The sequence below is a fragment of the Trachurus japonicus genome, chromosome 17, assembly GCF_045865225.1.
Source record: "Trachurus japonicus isolate A0001 chromosome 17, Traja_1.0".
In the NCBI taxonomy this organism is placed as follows: Eukaryota; Metazoa; Chordata; class Actinopteri; order Carangiformes; family Carangidae; genus Trachurus; species Trachurus japonicus.
The window spans coordinates 4,549,019-4,567,219 of NC_140923.1; the positions used below are offsets into that span (position 1 = coordinate 4,549,019).

Here is an 18,201-nt window from a genome sequence, read left to right on the forward strand (position 1 = left end):
TCCTAAAATCACAGAGGGAAACCGTAAACTCTAAGTATAAACATTTACCTTTATAAAAACAAGCTGCACATTTAATCACAGATTATTACTTTCATTTTATGAATTTTAATTATGTAATTGAATAAAACAGAGAAACACTGAAAATGACATAGTGACTATTCATTAAAAAAAAAAGGGAAATAAATGTAATCAATCATATTGTTCACCATAGGCATGGGCTGTGTATTCACAGGTGATTTCTGTAATTCCACAGACCTATGTACACTATTAAAAAAAGAAAAAACAGAAGTTTTCTTTATAAAAATTAGAATTATTATCTGTAAAATTTTGATTTTTTTTGTTGTATGAAAGTGTATGAAAGAGATAAGAGAGAGATCTGGCTCTGTTAGTCTGGCGCCGTTGCACAGATCTTGTACGATAGGAAACAAGGAAACGGCAACAAACATTAAAAAGATCAATTTAAGGAGTTTTATGAACCGATATCGCATCTTTAAAATGAAGATCGAATAGATATGAATCTGAAAATCTATTCTGTGTTCACTGCTACACACGATGTTGAGGGAATCAAAGACTCATGTGTTGAATTCAGAAGCAGGTTTGTGTTGATTTCCTCTTCTAAACAGCTGGACACTGGCCAGCTCTGACCGCAGTTCAGTGTCTGAGCCACCAGGTGTCGCTGTGACATTAAGCATCAACCACACTGACTCTAACACACACACACACACACACACACACACACACACACACATGGCCACACACTTCTGGCCAGGAGTGTGTTGAGCTGTGATGAAACATGTGACGGTGGATCAGTTTATTATCACAGAGACGTCAGAAACAACGACTCATGATGGTCATCCACCAATCAGAGGGTCACGATGCTGAACAGCTGCTCCATCTGTGTGTGTGTGTGTGTGTGTGTGTGTGTGTGTGTGTGTGTGTGGGCGCACTGTAAAACACTCTGAGTGGTCGATAAGAACAGAAAAGTTGTGTTTAATGCAGCGTCCATTTACCAGAGAACATAAGTCTTCACTTCTTCACTGGGCCTGGACATCTGGTTGTTTCTGGACGCCTGTGTGTGTGTGTGTGTGTGTGTGTGTGTATAATTCGTTGAATTATTGTGTTCAAGTCTTAAATAATTTTAGACAGGTCTTAAATTTTCTTATGCTCCATCATGGGGCGAGCATTTCACCCTAAAAAAATACATGTGCGCACCGGGAAAATAGTTCACTTTATAGGCGTGCTCCTTGGGAAAAATGTTATGGTAGAGCCCTCGCTACCGCAAATGCTCAATAAAATACACTTCATTGTGCTTTATTGAATGTGTTTTCAACTATAAACAATCCTAACACGCAACTTATACAGTGTATTGCAATCAATTTCTAATTTTGTGACTCCGCAGTTTTTTATTTGTCATGATAGGTCTTAAATTTCATCCATAATGGTCTTAAAAAGTCTTAAAAAGTCTTAAATTTGAGCTGGTGAAACATGCAGAGACCCTGTTTAAAGGGATGGTTCACCCAAAATAGAAATTTCTCATTATCTACTCGTCACCCTCATGTGGACTAAGGGCTGGGAGAAGTTTCAGAGTCCTCCGTGGCTTCTCTGAGTTACAGGGGGTCTCGGCGTAGCAGTGCATGTCCATATAACGGTTGCAAATGGATACCAACTGTCTTTGTAACAAAAAGACACACCAAAAAACATCCAGATACCTCCATGCTGCTCGTATGTAATGTCCCTCTTGTATTGAAGCCAAATTTGACGAACCAGGAAGAGGAGCTTCAAGAAGCTTCGGCTACAAACGAGCTTGAAATATAGACTTATTTAATTTTTTTCGGGACAATTTCTCATGTCGGGGCTTCAATACAAGACGGACATTACATACGAGCAGCATGGAGGTATTTGGATGTTTTTTGGTGTGTCTTTTTGTTACGAAGACAGTTGCTATCCATTAGCAACCGTCATATGGACATGCACTGCTACGCCGAGACCCCCTGTAACTCAGAGAAGGCACGGAGGACTCTGAAACTTCTCCCAGCCCTTAGTCCACATGAGGGGGAGGAGATAATGAGTAAAATTTCAATTTTGGGTGAACTATCCCTTTAAATACTCTATTCCAGTGTGAGTGGGTCAGTCAGGAGAAACGTGCTGAGGCCACCGGTGAAGTGGAGAGACGTGCGCTCGCCGCCCGGCCCCCTCCAGATCGATCACTCAGTCAGTCGATCACTTTAATGAACGAGCTGCTTCCAATTTGTTCCCTGGTTGAAATGCGACATAAATATGGTGTGTGACACAGCGATTAGCAGGAAGGAGCTGCTGAGTGGGCGGGGCCAGGAGCTCAGGGGGTCAGGACTGATGATGAAGAAGCAGCCCATGATTTACTGACGGTGCGTTCAGGTGTCAGAGCTTCAGCAGCAGAGGATACTTCACTGACCGCTGCTGCACCAGAGGAGGAAATTCACTTTACTCTGAAAACCAGGAGAGAAGATTTCTGTCGGTATGTCAGAGAAATACTAAAACCAGTATGTTTACAGGCTCAACCTCAGTTTTTGCCCAAGTTTTTATATCAAATGTTCATAGTTTTAAACCAGAAAAGACAAGAGCAGTTACGTATTTCAAAGATTTTAGTAGCAAAACTCACAAATATCACAAAATATCACCAATATCTCCTTTAAGCTACTCTGTCAAAAACAAAATGACCCAGTGCAATGTCCAAACTGCAGAGAAATACTAAAACCAGTATGTTTACAGGGTCAACCTCAGTTTTTGCCAAGTTTTTATATCAAATGTTCATAGTTTTAAACCAAAAAAGACAATAGTAGTTATGTATTTCAAAGATTTTAGTAGCAAAACTCACCAATATCTCCTTTAAGCTACTCTGTCAACCACAAAATGACCCAGTGCGATGTCCAAACTGCAGAGAAATACTAAAACCAGTATGTTCACAGGCTCAACCTCAGTTGTTTTACAAGTTCTTATATCAAATGTTAGTTTTTATTTAGTTAGTTAGTTTTAAACCTAGAAAAGACAAGAGCATTTACGTATTTCAAAGATTTTAGTAATAAAACTCACAAACATCTCAGGAGTGGAGGCAGATGAACTGTTCACGGGTCACCTGTCACCAAAACCACAAAATGACCAAGTGCCAATATCCAAACTGCAGAGAAATACTCAGAGAAATGCTGCTGTTTACATGTTGTTGTGTCCATTTAATGTTGTACATTGATTGCAGTACAAGCTCAACCTCAATTTTGACCAATTTTTATATCAAATGTTCGTAGTTTTTAGTTTTTTATTATATTTTCACTATTACTAACAAAAAAACCCCAAACAAACAGTTGAGGTTAAAAAAAAGGTTATATTGTTCGCTTTAGACATGCATCTACAAAAACTGTCCCGTTGTTCATTCATCAAATGTTTATAGATTTAAACCCAGACAAAACAATAGTAGTTACGTGTTTCAAAGATTTTAGTAGCAAAAGTGACAAATTTTGATTTTGATAAAACGTCATAACATTGTTGAGCATTGTCAGAAACCGTAAGGAACATTACGTCATCAGTTTAATGTGTTTTAGTGAAACTGAAGCAGAACTGATGAGGGCTGGGTGGGTTTTAAAAAATCGATTTTCCGATTCATATTGATCTTCATTTGAAAGATCTGATATCCATTCATAAAATCCTTAGACCGACCTCTTAATGTCTGCAATGTCCTGTTTGCCAGATGAACACTTGACTTCAGTACATGACTCATCACCCATGACTTAACAATGCAGCAGGTTAGACAGTTTCTATCATTGCACAATTTGCAGCATGAGTTCTGTGGAAATAGCCATGGCCATAGCCAAGGGAACTTTGTATTAGAACTGAAATATCTCTGAATGAATCAATATTGGAAATAGAATCTAATCCAGACCTTGAGAATCGGAATTGAATTAAAGGAGAATTACGGTCATTTTTGACCCCTAAATCGTTGTCCTGATGGTCACCCAGTGTTGGGGGGAACAAAAAACGCGACTAAAATTGATGCAGACAAACCAGAGTTACACCATGGCTAGATGGCGCTAGCGATAGCCACAACGCTAACCTATGGGGGCAATTCTTTCAACCACAACAAACACTCAGAAAACAATCAAATATCTATGGTACATGACTGGAATCCTTAAAGACACCACTGAACTCATATAGTGTGCAGTATTTAGTATAAACTGTGTGTTTTTGCATGTAGCCACTCACCTCAGATAGCTGAACTCTGAAACATCCTGGAAAGACATTACTATCCCATCACAGAGCGCCTGCTCTCCCCGCCACAGAAACTAACACTTTGTTTTTACTTGTTGTGATGATTTTCTATACAAAAATAAACGGTGGAGCAGTGCAGTGGTAATGTCCAACCGTTTATTTTTATAAGACATGCAAAAACACAAAGTTTATACTGTTTATACTCTACACTATATGAGTTCAGTGGTGTCTCTAAGGATTCCAGTCATGTACCAGAGATATTTGATTGTTTTCTGAGTGTTTATTGTGGTTGAAAGAATTGCCCCCATGGGTTAGCATTGTGGCTAGCGCTAGCACCGTCTAGCCATGGTGTAACTCCGGTTTGCCTGCATCAATTTTAGGCCCTGTCCCAATTCTCCCCCTAACCCTAAATATTTGCCCTAACCCTACATTTTGCGCGTCCACGTGTAGGGGTAGGGTGTCCCATTACTCTAGGGAGGAAGGGGAAGTGCGATTTTGCCCTTAAAATCAGCCCTCAAAATGTAGTGAGGTCCGATGCTTAAAACGAAGTGGAAAATGAAATTACCCGTTGTCACGCTCGATCGCCGTTTAGACAAATCTGAAATGCTTGAAGAAACATTACTATTTCTCTCTGTGTGTGTTTTGTGTCGCTATGTGTGGTGTTTATTGGGGGAATCACGGTGTCGCGTCAGTGGCTGCAGCTGACAGGGACAGCGGCGGTAGCAAAGCTAACGGTGGTAGCATCAGGACGTCAGCTGTTAAAACCCTCCCGTTGTGGGACACGACATGAAACTACTCCAGTTAGCTCAGTCATGTTGGAACTCAGATATCCGCTGGAGAAAATATTTTTTCACGGAGCGTTTATTGATTCACTGAGTTATTAAAGTTAAACAGGTAGCTAACCGTTAGCCCAGCTAATCTATGATAACCATGACTAATTACAAAAATTGTTTAGACTGAGATAAACAAACACAGCCAACGCAACAGGCAACACAACAGCGGAACCGCCGGCATTATTCATGAATGAAAATAGTAGCACGCTCCACCGGTATAATTGTAAACATGTGACGTATGTTATCACGTTCGCTACGTTCACTACACTAGAGGTGTCCCATTTCCATAGGGAAAGATTTTCTGCCGTTTTCCCTCAACGAGGGGAATTTACGGTTGAGGGCACTCAAAACCAAGTGGAAGATTTAAGGGGGAGAATTGGGACAGGGCCTTAGTCGCGTCTTTTGCTCCAACCAACACTGGGTGACCATCAGGACAACGATTTAGGGGTCAAAAATGACTGGAATTCTCCTTTAATTCAGTAAATCAGAAGTGATACCCAGCCCTAAAACTGACTGTTGGTTCTGATATCTGCCTTTATAGTGCAGGCACGATGTGTTTTGCAACCGTGCAGCTGCTGGCAGCTTGCATGAACCTATAACACTTCTACAGTAACTCTGTGAAGTTTCTGCTCTGAGTCTCCAACCTTTAAACTAAATCAACGAATGAGGAGGATCCATGATGAAGATGAAACAGAGCAGTTGAGTCGTTGAGGCTTCATCTGTGGTGTGAACGTTAGAGAGCTGAATGTTAAACTCAGCGCAGCCACAACACGTATGACGCATGACGCTGACGGGACCTGAACGCAGCATCGTGGTCGGAGCTGCTGCTGCTGACGGTGCGTTCAGGCTCCTGCGTGTTGCATGACGGGACGTCTGGCAGGGGAGGTCACAGAGGTCAACATCACGGAGTGTGTGAACGCCTCGTGACCTTTGTTGTCATGGTTACAGTGACAACAACAAACTGGACTTTGTCTCCTTTCCATTCCTGTAGTTATCACTATGGCCACTAGATGTCGCCTATAGCAACAGACGCTGGCTGAAACATCTGGAGTGACATGTTTATCACCTGTCAGACATGGCCACGCCCACCGTTCCCCTCGGCCAATCACACGGCAGCGTGTTGTTCCGGGCCGCGAGTCGTCAAACTGGTCGTTGAAGTCTAATTAATTTTTCCCGCCACGCTGCTAATTAGCGCTCGCCCTTAAGGTGACCCTCATGTCGGGGTGTTAATTGGGTGTGTGTGTTGCACGTCAGGGTTTCTTCCGTTGTCTCTGACACACACACACACACACACACACACATTTTGGCAGCTGAGAGCAGCCAGTGGACACAACACAACACAACACGCTGATCAGCTGTAATTAGTTGTTAGATCCTGACACGACAACACCAAACAAACCTTTAGGATTTAGTTTTAGTTTCAGTTTCAGACACTGATTAAAAATCTCTTTTTATCAGTAGTTTCTTTTTTTCCAGAACTTACATTACAACAATGCATTTAACCATACATCAATAAGTAGTGGTCTGATCTAGGGGAGGGGGGATGTATAAGTACAAATTAAATGTAAAGTAGAAAATGACGATAAGAAAAGAATAAAGGCAAGGCATCTTTATTTATATAGCACATTTCATACCAAGGCAACTCAATGTGCTTTACATAAAGACAAAACATAACAAAACAAAAAAAAAGAACAGGTGCAAAAAAAGTAAAGGAAAATAGATAAAGTTTAAAAAAAAGTTCAAAAAGAGCTCAGCTATAAACACATGAAAAGAGAAACAAGACAAAACAAGATACAAGAAAAAAGATAATAACAAAAGTGAAACAGAAAGAAAGGAAGCAACAACACATCAGTAAATGAATAAAGAAACATGTCCTTGTACATGTTAATAGATATTTCTTAACTCAGTCTAAACCAGTGTTTCCCCTCTGGATAATTTCACGTAGATCCCCAGGCAGCTAATCCATCAGAGGTTGCCATATGTCCATAAAAGTGTTGTCATTTCCCCTTTAATTTGGCACTTCGTCTTTCCATAGGAAAAACTCTAAAAACTTTTTAATTCGTACCATTGAGTGGGAGGTTTCTCACTGATCTAGTCAAATAATAAACATTTTTCTGGAGTTTATTATCAGTATTTTTAATGTTCAGACTCAACCTCCGTCTTGAGAACTAAATGTTTGGTTTCTCGTGACTCTGACGATCGGGGATGTGACCTGAAACTGAATCTGGTGTGGAGTTATTAATCTCCCTCGGCCCGACTGCAGCGTCCTTGGAGGGGATTCCTCTCTCTGTCTCTCTCCCGACTCCTTTCTGCTCAACTTCTTTTCTAGTTTTTTTTTTATTTCCGTTGCTTCCTCTGTGGCTCTGTGACGTGGGCGACGGCGTGGAGAAGCTGCGACTGTAAGCGTGATTAAAGAGCGAGCAGATGAAGCTGACACGTCGTACGTCTCCAGAGTAATAACCATCCTGCATCCATCCAGCTCCTCTGAGACCTCAGGGTCGGTTCGCTGTTCGCCCGCTCGCCGCCGTCCAAGGGCGCTCTGACAGTGGAGGTGGACTCAGAGAGACCAGCGTCCACGGGGACAGACCCTCCAGATGTTAAACCCCCACCGACCCCCCCTCTGGTCCACTGGTCCAGGTTTATCTGGATTACATGTGGTCATTAAAAAGCAATAAAAGTCATTAAATATATTTTGCTGAAAATATGCTAAAAATGGCATTAAAAGGAATTAAATTTGATTCTCAAAGGCATTAAAAAATTGATAAAATTGATTCATACAGTGAGATTTTGATATCATTACATCCCCATAGAGCACAAAGAGCAGAAAAATAGGGAGATTATACAGCTAATCTACAGTAAAATTAAACGTGGGTGAAGAAATGGAGAATTTTCTAAATTCATATTTTTAGGTGGTGGCAGGCTACTGTTGACTCTTTTTTTTTTTTTTTATCGCTATCGGCAAAAATCGGAATCGGCAGGTCAGGCTCCGGTACATCCAAAAGTTGCCCACGACTCAACTTTTTGCAAATGAATCCGTGAAGACGTGAAGCAACCAAAAACGTAATAATGGCCAATAACGTAATAATTTTGGCCATTTTAAATGTAATAAAGCCAATAATGTAATAACGTGCCTATAATGTAATAACATTTTTGAGCCAATAACATAATAACTTTTTGCCAATAATGTAATAAGTTATTACATTATTGGCTGGTTATTACATTATTGGCTTTATTACATTTAAAATGGCCAAAATTATTACGTTTTTGGTTGCTACAAGACGCGAGGACACTGTCCAATGGAGAGCAAGATGGAGATCAGCTGGGGCGAGGTGTGTCGGTGTTTTATGGTGTTTACCCGTGTTCCCGCCAAACCAAAACGTTTTGGACAACAAGAAATCTCGTTGACACCAGTGGCTTCCAGGCGTTAAACAAGATCTCCATGTGTGTTACCTGTTAAATTGTTTAAAAAAAAAAAAAACCCACCAAAAAGACTTGTGGACCCGGCGCTGACTCACGGCATTCAGCCTTTAAACCGTGTGTGTGTGTGACGGATGTTGTGTCGGAGCTTAATCTCCTGGCTGCCCACGGGAAACTCTTCACAGGAGCCCGAAGGCGTCTTCAGTGTTTGTGTTTCGGTGAGATTAGTCTAATCGTCCGTCTGTGAAGGGACGCTCCATCTGTAACTAACCCTCCATCCATCCATCACCTCCTGTATACCGGAGCTGTGTGGCGAACGCTTCACTCAGCCTCCTTTTATTTGTGATTCACCGATTGGTCCACAATGGAAAAAACCTCTTCTTTATTGATAAGAAGTCTGGTGTTTCTCCTCCCTGATAAAGTAAAGCTCGATGTGAAGAAACCCGGTGTGATGGCTCATGAGACGCCGACCGGTGACAGTCAGTCCGCTTCCCTAATCCACGTTATACAGGAACGTCCCCGGGCCTCGCATGCTGTCCAAGCAGAAAATCGGGGGGTGATACGCACGGTGTTGCCGTTTTTATCGTTTCCCTGTGCGAGGGCTGTCAGAGCGGCCGCTGACTTGATGCATGCAGGCGTAGCCGTCACCGGATTGTCAGGAAAGATGAATTTCCTGCTCCAGAGGTGGATGGTGTGATAAGATCGGGCCAGGAGGAGACAGAGGGCCGTTGTATAGGGGAGAAAGGTGATGATAACTCTAGGGGCCCAGCGCCCAGTGGGGCCCACAAAAAACCCCAGTAGTCTAATCTTTGTATGACTCATTGTTATTCTGCATAAGACCCTGACTAATACTCATAGTACACTGTAAAAACTCAACATCTTTCCAAGAATATTTGTCTTATTTCTTGTCCAAATGTCTCATTTCTAGTCAAAACTAATCTCTTTCCACTTAAAATAAGACTCATCACCTAAAAATGAACTTGTTTTTACATCATTTTCACTTGTTTCAAACAAATTTTCACTTGAAATAAGTAGAAAAATCTGCCAGTGAAAGTAAGTTTTTTGTGCTTGTAATAAGGAACAAAAACTTTTTCCACTATCACTTATTCCAAGTGAAAATATGCTTGAAAGGAGTAAAAAGTGTCTAAAAACAAGCTACTTTTAATATGATGTGTCTTATTTTAAGTAGAATGAGATTTGTTTTGACTAGAAATTACATTTTGACTAGAAATAAGACAAATATTCTTGGTAAGATACTTGAGTTTTTGCAGTGTAATGCTGCACTAGCATCAAAACAAAGTAGGCTAAATAAAAAATGATAATAAATATGTAGTCTAAGAACAAAAACTGGAAAAGTTAGGGGGAGGGGCCCACTTTAGTATTGTTTAAGGGGGCCCAGAATTCCTAGCAACGGCCCTGTCCGTGGTTAATGGCTGCTCTGCTGCTCTGAGAGGACGGACGGACGACACCGGACCAACAGCAGCACATCCAACCTGCAGACTGAAACTTCAAAACACTATGGAGGAGGAGGAGGAGGGGGCTGATAAATAGATGCAGTTAATTGACGTGGATGTGGATGGGATTTGCATAAAGGCTGGTTGTCTACATGAGATAATGTGGTTTGTTGTTGATAGCTGACAGAAAAACACTTTGGTTTAAATTACAAAGTGACAGCTGCTGTTTAAACATGATGGATGATAGTTTAAAAAAAATGCAAAGTCTGAAGCGTTTCTGGGCTCTAGATAATGATCCTGGCTGTCTTCAGTCTGTTGGAGCTTAAAGGGACAATGAGGAGTTTTGGAAAAGCGAAGCGTTTTCTCACTACATTTATGAGCCTCCGCACACCGTGAAATTCTTTGACCGGAGCAAGACAGACTCATGTTTTCATTCATCAAGATTTAAAGTCAGAGGTTGGAAGACGATCACATACCGTCGTAGTTCCCACCATAAACGGCGATTCGGCTGCGTTATTCTCATGACTCACCACGAAACCGAAAGTAAAGAAACGCTGGTCGGCTCGCCCAGCATTTCCACCACCACTAATAATAACAAAATAACTATAGAGACAAAACGATATATTTATCGAAAATGGGCCCATTAACAAGTGTGGGTAGCGTAGATTCATCCACATTAACGTGAGACTTTTTTATAACCAAATAGAAACTCCTCGTTGTCCCTTTAAAGCAGCTGATATTTGTAGATTTCACAACGTCAGTATTAGTGTCACCAAGAGCTTCAGCCATCGTTGCTGTAGTGGCCTTTCAATTTTCTATTGTTGAAAACTAAACAAAAATCCAAATTCTTTATGAAAAAAACAAAACAAAAAAACATCCAATTCCAATATAAAACAATACAAACTGTGTGCAACACCTGAATCCTACGCAAAACTAAAACCTGAACTCTCCAGGTCTGGTGTCTCCTCCTCTGTGTCTCTAACCCTCCTCTCCTCCATGTGCGTTTGTTTTCAACGAAGCCGGTGAGAAATCAATCCATGGAGCGGTGGATAAGGTTATTTATCATCTACCATGTTACCATGTGTATTGTGTATATCTGCGTCATCTTACCTGTCATCAAGAAGAGATTACAGGTTACGGGTTAGCGCGTTACGTTTGTGTGGCGGTGTCGCCATGGAGACGAGAGCTGGGACACCGGGTCGGAGGCTCTGATCTTACAAGGTTGGTTGGTGGAAATCCTGCAGAGTTCCTCCTTAAAATTAGATGAAATATTTTAAAGTGATACGCCAACATTTTTTTTCGTGTCTTGCCTCACTCCCGAGTCCATGACCAGCAGATAGACACCATCCTTTCGACTGTGCGTGCAGTAACAAGGGAGATAGAGCCGTATCGCCCGTAATTAGCTTAGCTCAAACACTGGAAGTGTATGGGTAGTGTTAGCCTGCCTCCTACCCGAGCTGAAATCAGCAGTCAGAAGCTGGTTTAATTTTAGCTCTAAACTCTGTAAATATATCACTTTATCTACATTTCAAACATTTTTAGGCGAGAAAGTAGCCGTTTAGATCAGCAGTGTGTCGTTAATTTGTCTAAATACCAGCTGTTTACAATTTTGTTTGGACGAATTCGGCGCTACTCAAGCTAGCCGTTGTGACCAATGCACTTACTAACCCTTACTTTCACAAAATAAAACACCCGTTGCCCTTTACAGACAGAAAACCATGATGATAGAATTTGTGCTTTTACTTTGAAACAGGAAGCTAACCTACCCTCGATGTAGCTAGCTTGAACCAAAATAAACCGTCTTTGCTTGAACCGTCCGTTTTGACCGATCTCGTCCCGTTACCGGCATTTGACCGCTCAAGATGCCTTACCGGAGAGTTTTGTCAGCTCTGAGACGAAGATCGGTCCGTTCAGAGTTGCTGAAGAGTTTCTCTGATGACTTTAGGTGGAGGCAGGCTACCACTACCTATACACTTCCAGTGTTTGAGCTAAGCTAATTACGGGCGATACGGCTCTATCTCCCTTGTTACTGCACGCACAGTCGAAAGGATGGTGTCTATCCGCTGGTCATGGACTCGGGAGTGATGCAAGACACGAAAAAAAAAAAAAGTTGGTGTATCACTTTAAGCAGCAAAAAGAATCTAGATGTATAAAGTTGGTGTGAAGCAGCAGCAGCAGCAGCAGTTGGAGGTTGGTGTGGTCGTCTCTGTAGTTCTAACCACCTCTGTCCCTAAATGTGAACATGGCTAACTGAAAGCTGTCTGAACACATCGAGCTCACGGCCAGACTCCACAGAAACCAGCAGTGGAGCTGTCACCACTGATGTCTCCCTGACTCAGCGCTTTGATAGACGCCCCATCAAAAAAAAAAGAAAAAAAAGAAGTAGCAGAGCAGCAGAGCAGGGTTTTACAGAGCGACCTTGGTTAGTCAACAGTCTGAGGTCAGGAGGAGATGAAAGCTGCTGTTTGAACTGGAGCAGTGATGGAGAGGCTTCAAGTAGGTGTCCTCTGATTCACCCTGACACACACACACACACACACACACACACACACACACAGAGACCAAATTAGTGAGATGTGTATGTTGTTTTTGGTAGAAATGGACAGAGTTCATTTGTAGTCTGATCTTTGGTTCAGATCCTCAGTTCAAACACACAAAAGCTTCAATAGACTATCAGCAGCAGTGTTTACATTTTAAAGAACATAAGTTGAGGCTCATTGGTCATAATAGCACCTCCACACTGGAGTCATATTGTTTTTTGTGTTGTTGTGTTCATTCAGTTTCTGCCACACAAATGTAACGCGCCCCGTAACCCGTAATCTCTTGTTTATGACAGATAAGACTACACAAATATACATATACATACATACAGCATGGACTTGCAACTTAGCTACGTAAGAATTTACCTAAGAAAAGCTCATAATAACAAACACTTAGGAACTGAAGAAGAGGAGCTGTAGCTGTGGATGAAACATGTGTCAGTGCAGCATCAATATAAAGACGTTACTACCCCCCCCCCCCCCCCCCCCACCTCCCCCCACCTCTCTGTGGATGTAACACAGTGACCACACTGTTAATGGTGTTAATGGTTAGAGCCTCGTCTCACCACTTCCCCTCATCAGGAGGCTCCGACAGACAAATTAAACAGAAACATCCTGTAGAGTAAGAGGCCGACCCTCCACTGACTCACTGTAGGTTTAAAGGGATACGCCAACATTTTTTTTCAACAGCAGATAGACACCATCCTTTCGACTGTGCGTGCAGTAACAAGGGAGATAGAGCCGTATCGCCCGTAATTAGCTTAGCTCAAACACTGGAAGTGTATGGGTAGTGTTAGCCTGCCTCCTACCTGAGCCACTGATTTCATTTTAGCTCTAAACTCTGTAAATATCACTTTATCCACATTTCAAACATTTTTAGGCTAGAAAGTAGCCGTTTAGATCAGCAGTGTGTCGTTAATTTGTCTAAATACCAGCTGTTTACAATTTTGTTCGGACGAATTTGGCGCTACTCAAGCTAGCCGTTGTGACCAACGCACTTCCGGTTACTTCCACAAAATAAAACACCCGTTGCCCTTTACATACAGAAAACCATGACGATAGAATTTGTGCTTTTACTTTGAAATAGGAAGCTAACCTACCCTCGCTGTAGCTAGCTTGAACCAAAATAAACCGTCTTAGCTTGAACCCTCCGTTTTGACCGATCTCGTCCCGTTAGCGGCATTTGACCGCTCAAGATGCCTTACCGGAGAGTTTTGTCAGCTCTGAGACGAAGATCGGCCCGCCAGTTTCCGTTTAGAGTTGCTGAAGAGTTTCTCTGATGACTTTAGGTGGAGGCAGGCTAACACTACCCATACACTTCCAGTGTTTGAGCTAAGCTAATTAGCGACTTTAGGTGGAGGCAGGCTAACACTACCCATACACTTCCAGCGTTTGAGCTAAGCTAATTACGGGCGATACGGCTCTATCTCCCTTGTTACTGCACGCAAAGTCGAAAGGATGGTGTCTATCTGCTGGTCATGGACTCGGGAGTGAGGCAAGACACGAAAAAAAAAATGTTGCCGTATCACTTTAACAGATGAACGGTGTGCGTGAGTGTGTATGTGTGTGTGTGTTTCCCTGCATGATGGAGGAAGTGTAAAAATACAGAGTTTTATTTTAATACATTACAGTGTGAGTGTCTTCTCATCACACACTGAAGGTACATCCAGTCCAGGCAGGTGGCTCCAGCACCGAGGTGTTAGCATAAAATATATATATATATATATACCTTCATTAAAACTGGGTTGATTTTCTGACTTTATTTTAATTTCTAGACTTTGCAGCACAAACAAACACACAATCCGGTGTTTAACTCTTTAAAAACATCAATTAAAACACGTCACCGCTGTTTTCTGACCCGCTGTGTCAGCTATTATGGTTTTAATGTGATACATCTATATTAATAATCCAGTGTTGTGCAGGTGGGAAGTTAAAGGGCACGCCGTGTTTCTGCTGCTGCATGATTCACTGTGTGTGTGTGTGTGTGTGTGTGTGTGTGATATGTCTGTGTGTGTGTGTGTGTGTGTGTGTGTGTGTGATGTGATCAGAGGCGACACTTTAATATTCAGTTCATTCATGAAACTCATTTAAATCAAATTCATTTTTTCCTTTTCGTCATTTCCAAACAAAATCTGGGTTTATTGGAAATGTTCCAGTGTGTGTGTGTGTGTGTGTGTGTGTGTGTGTGTGTGTGTGTGTATGTGTGTGTGTGTCCTACAGTAACACACTCTCCCCTCCCTCCACTACACATTAACCTTATGGATGCTCCTGGAGGGACAGGGAGGTTTTTCACCTTCACCCCTCAGACCCCATAACTCTGCTGCTGTCGTGTGCTGGTCCAGCCCACACACACACACACACACAAAAACACACACACACACACACACACTAACTCTGTGTTATTCTCCTGCAGGGAGGAGGAGAAGAAGAAACCGAAGGTCTCGAGGACCCTGATCAGAGACGATGGACGAGTCATGAACGTCAACGAGCCAAAGTACGAACTCACACAAACACAAAAGTCTTTGGTTTGTTTTTACATCCAGATGTGTTGGTGAGGGGGCGGGGCTTAGTTGTGACATCACAAAGTGACAGGAAGTCCTGACGGCTGGTTTTAAGGCTCAGTTTCTGAATACAGGCTGTGTGCATTTCTCTGTGGACTGAGGCTTTGATACTTTCACAGTATTAATATAGAACCTAGAGCTGCTTTATAATCACACTACACATGGACATCTACCTTTATACTGTATGGAGCTTTAATACAAACATCTACCTTTATACTGTATGGAGCTTTAACACAAACATCTACCTTTATACTGTATGGAGCTTTAACACAAACATCTACCTTTATACTATATGGAGCTTTAATACAAACATCTACCTTTATACTATATGGAGCTTTAATACAAACATCTACCTTTATACTATATGGAGCTTTAATACAAACATCTACCTTTATGCTGTATGGAGGTCAACAAATAATCGATTAATCGCACAATTATCGATTATTAAATTAATCGTCAACTATTTTGATAATATAATAATCCGTTCGAGTAGTTTTTTAAAGAAAAAAAGTCAAAATTCTCTGATTTCAGCTTCTTAAATGTGAATATTTCTGGTTTCTTTGTTCCTTTATGACAATAAACTGAGTCTCTCTTTGGTTTGTGGATCTGGTGGTTTGGGAAACACTGATTGACATTTTTTTGATTTTTTTTTTTACATTTTATTGACCAAACAACTAAGTGATTAATCGATAATGAAAATAATTGTTAATTGCAGCCCTAATCTACCTTTATACTGTATGGAGCTTTAATACAAATCTGTCTACCTTTATTTTGAAGGAGCTTTAATAGAACATGATGATAACAGAGGATGTTGACTGTAACAGGTTTCTACCTCAGTAACAGTTTGAAGCAGCTGTGAGTGACTGTGGAGGAGATCGACTGTTTCCACTCGGCTTCAGCAGCGAACGCAGCAGAAAGCAACACAATAATTGGTTTCTAGTGTTTTGTTCTGCCGAGGCGACAAAACACAACAAAACACAACAAAAACACAACAAAAAAACAACAAAACAGAACCAATCAGCTGCTTCTCTCTCACTCCAGCTCACCGCTCCGTTCCTTCATATCTGTAAACGTCTCCATCGGCTCCAGCTGCTGTGTGATTGCTTTATTAGTAAGTGGTGCTGTATTGGCTCTGCTGCAGCGGGGAGGAGGGGTGGGTGAGGGGGGGTGAGGGGTGAGGGGGGGCAAATCTGATCGCTGTGGGTCCCTCCATTAGCCGTAGGTTTATAACCGGAGCAAGGCCACGGGGTCGAGGCCTTAAAACACGGCTGATTTCATTTGTAACGGGAGCTGAGGACACACTCAGGTCAGCAGCCGTTCTATGAAATATCACTTTACCTCAGAGGAGCTGCAGCTGAACGCTCACACACACACACAACGCATCAAAGGGATAGTTCAACATTTTGGCAAATGATCCCATTGCCATAATCCCTATAGTCATAGCAGTAGGTTCATTACCTTTAATTGTCGGTGCAAGCTGTTTTTAGAACGGCGGAGCAGAGCCGTGAGCTGCTCAGAGCTACGCTATGGAGGCTCATGGGATTTCTTTGGTTTCCCCTCATCAAACTCATCAAATACACAATCCAACAACTCCACAACGCTCTGGTGGACAAGTTGTGACCTGCACATTCACCACGCTATGAGATAATAACACAACGTTACCACACAGAGTTGTTTTAGAGGGAAATTCATGCAAAACCACTGATGCACGTTGCCTTCAGGGACAGTTTTTCATCAAGCAGTCTCTGTATTTCCCTCTAAAACAACTCTGTGTTCTATTAAAATGTTCTATTAAAACTAAAATTAAGGACATATATGCAGATTAAATCTAATTTTGGCCCTGAATTATATGTTACATCACATTTACATAGAAGTCAAAGATCTTTAGTCGCACAGCAGAGATCTGGTATTCTTCCTCTGGCCGTTAAGGTTGGTCGTTTTAAAAATATTCCCAAGGAGAGTATAGAATATGTGAAATGTGTGAGTTAAAGGGATAGTTCACCCTAGAATGATATTTCGCTCATTATCTACTCACCCTCATGTTGACTAAGGGCTGGAAGAAGTTTCAGATTCCTCCGTCCCTTCTCTGAGTTACAGGGGGTCTTGTCGTAGCAGTGCATGTCCATATAACGGTTGCAAAGGGACACCGGAGCTCTTCGTAAAAAAACACACACAAAAAAACATCCAAATACCTCCATGATGCTCGTATGTAATGTCCGTCTTGTGCTGAAGCCCCAAATTGCGTAATTGTTCCGAAAAAAATTAAATAAGTCTATATTTTAAGCTTGTTTGTAGCGGAAGCTTCTCAAAGCTCCTCTTCCTGGTCCGTCCAAATCTCGCGTGATTCGCAGTAACCGCACTGACGCCGGCGCAAATCACGCGAGATTTGGACGGACCAGGAAGAGGAGCTTCGAGAAGCTTCCGCTACAAACAAGCTTAAAATATAGACTTATTTAATTTTTTTCGGGACAATTACGCAATTTGGGGCTTCAGCACAAGACGGACATTACATACGAGCATCATGGAGGTATTTGGATGTTTTTTTGTGTGTGTTTTTTTACGAAGAGCTCCGGTGTCCCTTTGCAACCGTTATATGGACATGCACTGCTACGCCAAGACCCCCTGTAACTCAGAGAAGGGACGGAGGACTCTGAAACTTCTTCCAGCCCTTAGTCAACATGAGGGTGAGTAGATAATGAGCGAAATATCATTCTAGGGTGAACTATCCCTTTAAATGAAGTAGAAAGTGAGTCTCGTTTCCTTTTATATTTTACAAAGTATGATGATTTGAGAGAGATCATGAAATATTTCAGTGCTCTGATGAGCAGAAGCTGGTTGTTTAATTTCAATGTGTTTAAGACTGCTAGTTTTATTTCTAAAGCCTGGAAAAGAAGACATGAAAATTAGTTTAATTAATTTCTGTTCTCCCTTGAACCCTGGCGTTATTTTCCTTTTCTTTTTTTCAGATAAAGGTTTTGAACCCCTGTTTGTTTTCTTATTGTGCTCAGTCAGGCAACGTTGTGTGTCAGTCATAAAGCTCGACATGTGAAACACAAGCAGAGTTTGACGTATGTGTAATGTGAGTGAAAATAGTTTGACGAAGTTTTGATTCATGAAAAAAAGCTGTGAAGTGTCTCAAGACGAAACTCTGCTCCTGCTG

The 18,201-nt window shown here is 41.7% G+C and overlaps 1 protein-coding gene across 1 annotated transcript in view; it reads left to right on the forward strand.

Moving 5' to 3' along the window:
- The window catches only part of dnaaf11 (dynein axonemal assembly factor 11), a 56,395-nt gene that overhangs the window by 14,701 nt on the left and 23,493 nt on the right, over nt 1-18,201 (forward strand). Inside the window, exon 8 of the mRNA XM_085805372.1 lies at nt 14,894-14,974. Coding sequence (XP_085661498.1) covers nt 14,894-14,974 — 81 coding nt within the window. The remainder of the gene's footprint in view (nt 1-14,893; nt 14,975-18,201) is intronic.